Source organism: Hordeum vulgare, chromosome 2H (genome assembly GCF_904849725.1).
Source record: "Hordeum vulgare subsp. vulgare chromosome 2H, MorexV3_pseudomolecules_assembly, whole genome shotgun sequence".
NCBI classification, from domain to species: domain Eukaryota; kingdom Viridiplantae; phylum Streptophyta; class Magnoliopsida; order Poales; family Poaceae; genus Hordeum; species Hordeum vulgare.
Genome location: NC_058519.1, coordinates 536,296,059 through 536,303,738, shown reverse-complemented (window position 1 = coordinate 536,303,738; position 7,680 = coordinate 536,296,059). Strand labels below are relative to the sequence as shown.

Sequence of the window (7,680 nt, the reverse complement as noted above, 5' to 3'; positions counted from 1 at the left end):
GAATAGGGGAATGGGGGGTTAGGGATGGGGCTGGACGATCCGTTCGAAGGCACGCGAGCGAGAAAAAAATCGACGGCTTACGGTGGATGGAAACAGTACCTTGCGTCGACGTGGGCATTACGAGCGAGCGTCCAGGGATTCCCTCTTGAAGAGTGTAATGTTGGATCGATCGACTTCCTCCCCAAGCACAAACGACGTAAGAAAAATAAAAGAAGAGTGTGGAGCATGGAGTCATTTTGTGTAAATGGCACCCAACTCCAAGTTATTTTGTTGAAAGAACAATAAAAGGTGTTTCCTTTTCTTCTTCTTCTTCTTTCTTTTTTCCTGCTAAATAAAGAAGTTTCCTTCTGGGGTAAAGACAGAGAAAATATGTTCTTTTTTGCACGTAGAAAAAGAAAGAAAACAAGGAAAGTATCTCCTTCATCTGTCTGATCCGACGCTAGCCATCTACCGCCTCCAACACGTGACGCGTGTCCATACCGCTACATCATCTTTCCTTATCTTCTCCCCCAATTTCTGCAACCTGGAACGCCAGGACCACCACCACATCAAGCTCCTGCAACACCGCAGGTTCGCAGCTCCTCTGCCCTCGATGTCGGTCGTCCAAACCTTGCCTTCCCCCTCCCCGCCGGCGGCCGCTCACCCCCGATGCTGGCCGGCCCTCCACACGCCGCTTTTTTCCCCAACTCATGCAGCGCCATGGGCACCACCACATCAAGCTTGCCGGTGGCAGGCGGCGTTGCCGGCCCTCCCCCCACCCTCCGCGCCACCAGCCGCTCGCCCCGACGCTGGCCGGCCCTCCGCACGCCGCTTTTTCCCCAACTCATGCAGCGCCATGGGCACCACCACATCAAGCTTGCCGGCGGCAGGCGGCGTTGCCGGCCCTCCCCCCACCCTCCGCGCCACCAGCCGCTCGCCCCGACGCCGGCCGGTCCTCCGCACGGTGTTGCAAGCCGCTCTCGTCGCCCCCGATGCCGGTCGGCCCTCCCCTTCCCCCACCCCCTCGCGTTGCCAGCCGCGCCCCCGACGCCGGTCGGACATCCACCCGCCGCCAGCCACACCATGAATGGGGTTGCAAATTTTTCTGCAACCTGATCTTTGTTACAAAAGTTTTCTGAAATATGACCTTTGTTGAAAAAATTCTTCCGCAACAGCACCTATGTCTGCAGAAAGACGAAGAAAAAATTCCTAAAACAAAGCAATTGTTTGTGAAACTCGACCGTTGTTTCAGGAATTAATGGGTCAAAAGTTTATTTTTTTGCAACAAATCGATTGTTTCTGCAACTCGATCTTAGTTTCACGAATTATTGAATGCCCGGTTGGAGCGGATCGGACGGCTGCGTGCATAGATCGGATGGCAGTTCAGGTGACGGATGTTTAGTAAAAATCCATGGATGCGTAGCAGCCTCAAGAAAACAAAAACATGTCCATTTATCTTATTTTGTTTTTTGATAGCCATACGTGAATTTCACCTGTTCGGAAAGCCTGATTGAGTAGCCCAACTCCAAGGTTTTCGCCTAAAAGCCCAGCCGCCCAAGCGACGGCCATAGCCAAAAACCCTAGGCCGCCGCCACACCGCCCTCACGCCATCCGCGCCGGCGCCGCCTCCCCCCACCGATCCTGGCGAAAGACCTCGCGCGGGGGCACCGGAGGCGGAGAAGGGATGGCGTCCGACGGGGACAACAAGCGGCTGTTCCGCGTGCGGCGCACGGTGTTGCAGATGCTGCGAGACCGCGGGTACCTGGTGAAGGACGACGAAATCAAGCTGTCCCTGTACGAGTTCGTCCAGCGGTACGGTGACTCCGTCCGCCGCGACGAGATCGTCATCCATTGCGAGAAGGACGGCGACCCGAACGACAAGGTCCCCTCCCCCTCTGCCTCCGCCGCCGATTTCCACGGTGGGGTGTTTTCTGACTGACGGTGTCGCTCCTGCCCTTCCAGGTCGACGTCTTCTTCCTCGACGAGTCCAAGACCGGCTTGGGCGTAGTCAGGAGCTGCGTCGACAAGATGAAGCAGCAGAACGTCACCAATGGCATACTCATCTTGCAGAAGGCGCTGAGCGGCCCCGCCAGGACCGAGGTCTCACAGAGCAAGAAGTACCGCCTCGAGGTCTTCCAGGTCGCCCTCCTCTGCATCCCTGTCTATATTCGCGCCTCTCTCTCTCTGCGGAAACCAATAGCTGAAGTTTTTGTGCGGTGCCCTGTTCTGCAGGAAGGGGAGCTTCTTGTGAACATTACGGAACACCATCTCGTTCCCAAGCACGAGCTCCTGAATGACGAGGAGAAGAAGGAGCTGCTGCAGAAATACACTGCCCACGAAACTCAGGTCAGATAAATTTGCATATTCCTTTTCTCTGCGTCACTGGCATGATATCCTAACCTTTGCAAGCATGGCATTATCATGAAGAAAATGTATGTGTTCGTTTTTAAGCCATATAATCCATGAGATGGTTTATGTAGAAAATCTATGAACGATTAAATTATCAATAACCGTGACTGCCTATTCCATCATATCAAAATGTATGTGCACATTACAAATTGATTATATGAAACACCCTATGAGTTCTGCTGCAATGAGTTCTGCTGCAAAGGTTCATTTCTGTTCCCTTGAAGAAGTAATCATTATGGGAGCACTTTCCCTCCCTCGGTTTAGACAGACAATTTTTGCTGTTTTGGTGCACTTGAACATTGTTTTATACTAGCACGCCTGCAGGCAGATGACATGGCTGATCGAATCCTACTTGCCTAACTACCAGGATCATATCTTCCTCACAAATATTCAATAATCATATTTCCCTAACAATTATAATTGGATATCGTGAAGCGTGCACATAACCCTGTTAGTTTCCAGGATTGCGTCATGTTGGATTGTTTAGTTTTGGTTTATCTTGGTTCAAAAATTATGGTTGATCCTAATTTAGGAACACGCGGATATTGCATTACTCAGTGGAGATTCGGGGTGAACGTTTTTGACTTTTCTGAAAGGGTGAGAATGTGATGCAGTTGTTAGCAGGATAAAGTCGTAGAATGGACACCTAAGGAACTCTTATAACTTGAAGGATGGTATTCGATAGTTTGCTTGGGAATAGATTGTGCTGATATGGATACGTGTATCAGTATTGGGGCGATACGGGTACGTGCATCAGTATCGGGGCGATGCGGATGTGTAAATATGTCATTTCTGAAATCGGCAATGCAGGGATACGTTTGGCTATTTTTTTAAATAATTTAAAAATATGGTACGAATTAAGCATCTAGCCATTTGGCATATATTCAGTCTGTGCAGTCCATTATCTTCTATCTTCTTATCCATGATTCCAACAAAAGCAAGAACCAACAAACAAAGGGTAGCAGCTATTTACCAAACATAAAAAGTCCAGTTAGAGACAAAGGGAGGAGGAGGAGGAAATCAGCACCCTGCCATTAGATAGAATTTTGCAGGATAGTGGGGGAAAGCGGAGCAGGAGCACCAGGGAAAGGAGCCCACCACTGGCACTACTAGAGCTTGAGAGGTATTGGGGATGTATCGGTAAAGAATCAGTATCAGATATGTTATCTGATATGGATACGCTGGTTGCTTGAAGTATCGGTGTTTTCTAATGGGAAGTGATGCTTCTGAGAAGTTTATACGTTGTGAACGGATGCTATGTATATGTGCATTATGTCTGCATATGTTGGTGGATCTGTGGGCGATCAACTGACGAGGTTTAGCAACATATTTCTACTGTTTTAAATGCTTTCTAGGATATATAAAAGTTAAGTATATCAGTGTACTGGCCTGACATGTTGGTGATGTTCATCCAAAGAATTTGTTGTTTTGAAATTGGTTAGAGGCCCATTTGGTAGTGGCTGCATAATTCGCAATGGTCACATTTCACATTCATCAAGTTTTGATACCTCAGTTGTGTAAAGAAGCTTGACCCCTAGCTCAGTGTACCGCTAACAATCAGAACACAGATACTCCCCAATCTTTTGCTACAGTGGCAGTGTAGTTTCTGATGGTTTGGGGTTATCTTACGATGCAGCTCCCCAGGATTCAGCTCACGGATCCGGTGGCAAGATACTACGGCATGAAGCGTGGGCAGGTGGTGAAGATCACCCGGAAGAGCGAAGTCGCCGGAGAATATGAGACCTACCGCTACGTCATCTGAGCCTCACAACATTCCCAAGGCTTGAGAGGTTGTTCTGGGAGTTCAAATGGTTCCTCCTTTGCTAATTCCTCTCAGTTTGAAGCATCACTGTCTATCGGGGAACCAAGATGCTCGCTGAAGCAGCTTGGTGCCCCTTTGTTTGTAACTTGTCTGGCAATTCGACATGAGGGTGTTAGCTAGAAATAGGTTTCTCTGTAGATGTGCTGTGCTCCGTGCTGCTAAACTGCTAAGTAAACTCTTGACTGTATACGTGAGATGCGTCGGTCCGTTCTGAAATTCAGTTACTTGTGCGCCCCGACGTTTTGACCGAGTGGAATGAGTGTGCCTTTCTGGGACTCTAGAAAGGATGTAACGTGCGTCCGTCTGGACTCTGGAGTAGTATCTCTTACGACCGGCAGCGAAGTGGCCGGCCTCTGGGTCTGTGTTAGCTTTTCCTCTGCATAAGCCGAGGACCTGGAAGCTTTGTTTTTTGGTGGTTAAAGTCTCGTTTGGAACCTTCGCGTGGTCTTCGATTTTGATGGTAAAAGAGACGTCCCGTGTTTTTTGCTTGAGGTTTGACGTTTCTACAGTTGCGGGAACTGCACGGCAGAGAAGGATCCTGTTTGCAGTTTAGCTGCCAAGAAAAACAATCATCCTAGAATGCTAGCAAGAAAACTAGTAGCAGCAAGAAAAGGATTTTTTCACTGTTTTGATCCTTAAGGCGTAAGTTCATCACATAACGAACTCGGTTCGAAAGTATTTCATGTTTTGACCCTTTTGGAAACGCCATAGTCCATGGCGTTGCAGGCCTTAGGCCAAACGTCAGTCTGCTGGACGTTGCAGCCCTTAGCAGAAACGTCAAGGGGACTGGCGTTGCAGACCAAAGCAGAAACGTCAAGGGGGCTGGCGTTGTAGACCAAAGCAACATGCCGTGGGCTGGCTGGATGTCGTCGCTGCGTTCCATAGTGGGTCTGCAACGTCAGGACTGTTGGCGTTTCACAAACGGCCTGCAACGCCACATTAGACTGGCGTTGCAAGAAAGAAAAAACGTCACGGTAGACATGCGTGTCACTGTAGGGCAACAACGCCAGCACTGTTGGCGTTTCACAGTGGGTCTGCAACGCCATGGTAGACTGGCGTTGCAGAAAATATAAAACGCCACGGTAGACAGACGTATCACTGTAGGGCAGCATCGCCACGGTAGACTGGTGTTTCTATGTACGTCAGCAACGTCATTCATTCCAGGGGTTAAAATCGTGAAAAAATCCGCAAGAAAACCGCAAGTCAGTCAACGACGGGGACACGGGCGATGGCCCGATGTGCTTGCCTCGGGTATCCCAGCGCTCGTGTCTGAATCTGCACTCCATCTCTGTTCCAGTTAACAGCATCTCACTTGGCAAAAAGAATATCTCGCACATCAACATCGAGGTCTCCTGCTGTCTTGGCTGGCGCAGGCCGCGGGCTGCAATCGGAGGGACATGTTAATCACTACTGTAATCTTCTTCATCCGTGGATTCTTGTCGAGCAGGGCGCAGCGACAGCAGCCGCCCTCCGGGTGCTGTTGCAGGCCCTCTTTTGTTTTCTGCTCCCTTCGTTTCTAAATATTTTTCTAAAGATTTCATTATATACTTTAGAATATATATTCATTCATTTTGTTTTATATAGAGTCCGTAATGAAATATCTACAAAGACTTATATTTGAAAACTGAGGAAGTAAAAATTAAGTGTGTGAAAAAGAAAAAGAACTGCTAACTATCTGCAGTTCTGATGTTGCTGCGGAACTTGCAACGTATCCGTGCATGAAAAAAAAGGAAAATCTGCACTGCACGGTTCCTTTCATCCAGCCATTCAGGCGTAGCGCTCCAGCATTCATGGCGCCGTATTATTAAGGAGCTAGTCAAACACAGGACTCGATCAGACCCGCTACCCTTCTGGTTACATGAATCGCGCAGGCCCCCCCGTCACCCTACACGGCTACACCAGATCATGTGTGTAGGCGGAGGCCCAGAGCTGGTGTATCCAACAGACAGATAAGGCACGCCATGATTGCAACCGATCCGCGGATGCCAGCTGCCCAAGCACCTCCAGCCTTCCAGGTCACACTACAGAATCATAGCATCACTACAAGTTAGGAGCAGCTAACTCGCAGCTGTGCTTCGTGTTCAGTTCGCGAAAAAAATTTAAACGCAGTTCAGTTTGTAATTTTTTTTGCGTTCAGGGGTCAAATTTATCGATTTTGCCGTTTCGCCCGAGGAACAACAAAAACGATCTATGGTAACTTACAAGCAGTTAAACCCAGACACAGGCAAAAAATAGAGTACGTACATCTTTACAGATACGACAGTCCAATTCTTGGGACAAACTTTGGGCAGAGGGGTTGTTAGTTTAGCTGCGTTATTTTGTCTTTTCTATGCGCAACATGCAAATCTGGACAGAGCAGTGCGTATAGTACAACAATAATACAATAACTGGAGGCGACAGCTAAGCACACGATTCAAACAGGTACATCTGTCTCTTGCGCCCGTCTCCACCTTCCCTACTGTGATTCTCACGTGTAAACAAATGGCTGAAATACTGTTCCGTCACCCACGCACAGTTCGTTTCCTCGTCAGTTTCAAGCTTTCCAGCCGCCCCAAGTATACAGTATACCCGTATTAAAGTACTCTTCTTCTCCTAACTACGAGTAAGGATTTAGGTGCAGAGGGGAATAGCGCTCGCTATCGCCAGGAAAGGTCAAATTCAGGACTCTGATCTGATGTGAGAGCCCGTGATGGTGACAATTATGCAGACTGGGCATGTGCCATGGGACTGATTATTGTCGTCTCTCACAAAGAGCTGACTTCCAAATCAAAGAATAAGTAAAATATAACAGGAGGGCCAGCCAGATAAGAACGGATGCTGAGGAGAAAATGAAAGGTTGACGATGTTATTTCTACCATTATAATGCTTCGAATTATACGTAGCTTTAGAATGCAGAGCAGAGACCGAACAAGTAAATGGTCCAGGGTTGAAAAGTATAGGACAAAGACACATAGCTTGGAAACGTACGTTGAAGGATTTTAGCACCCAAATTGGAGTATTGCCAACAATAGCAAAGTGCCTAACGCAGAGCACACAAAAGACAGTACATGAGAATGAGACAGGGGAGCAAATTCACAAAAGAGAATGATAAAATGGGATTAGCATGCTACATAATGACCATATATGAGTAAGAGATAACAGAGTGCTACAAAACGGCCATGCAAATGTATGTTGAAGGATTTTAGCACCCAGATTGGAGCATTGCCAACAACAGCAAAGTGGGTTTCGTAAAGCCCACGAATTGCATGAGAACTGGAAAATGGAATATCATTGAGCAAATTCACAAATGAGAAAATGGTAAACTGGCTAGCAGAGTGCTACTCTGTGACCATGCAGGAGTAGGAGATAAACATAGTGCTACAAAACGGCCATGCAAATAGAGTTAATTTCCTGTAAACTTAAGATAAAAGACCAATTTTTTGAATGCCAATCAGAATCTGGTTTGTATAGGGGACTGGAGAGCAGGCCAG

General features: G+C 47.9%; 1 protein-coding gene across 1 annotated transcript; it reads left to right on the top strand.

The window, feature by feature from the left end:
• The first annotated feature begins 1,483 nt into the window (after positions 1-1,483).
• LOC123427064 (DNA-directed RNA polymerases II and IV subunit 5A-like) lies at positions 1,484-4,448 on the top strand. Its single transcript, XM_045111008.1, has 4 exons — positions 1,484-1,861; positions 1,942-2,118; positions 2,212-2,325; positions 4,025-4,448. The coding sequence occupies exons 1-4, from the start codon at positions 1,664-1,666 to the stop codon at positions 4,148-4,150; spliced, it is 615 nt and encodes a 204-aa protein (XP_044966943.1). The 5' UTR covers positions 1,484-1,663; the 3' UTR covers positions 4,151-4,448.
• Positions 4,449-7,680: the final 3,232 nt, after the last annotated feature.

Excerpts from the sequence above, each read along its gene's own strand:
- LOC123427064 (XM_045111008.1), top strand. The coding sequence starts at position 1,664 with ATGGCGTCCGACGGGGACAACAAGCGGCTGTTCCGCGTGCGGCGCACG. Across the intron at positions 2,119-2,211 it reads ACCGCCTCGAGGTCTTCCAG|GAAGGGGAGCTTCTTGTGAA; the intron begins GTCGCCCTCCTC and ends CCTGTTCTGCAG. Across the intron at positions 2,326-4,024 it reads ACACTGCCCACGAAACTCAG|CTCCCCAGGATTCAGCTCAC; the intron begins GTCAGATAAATT and ends CTTACGATGCAG.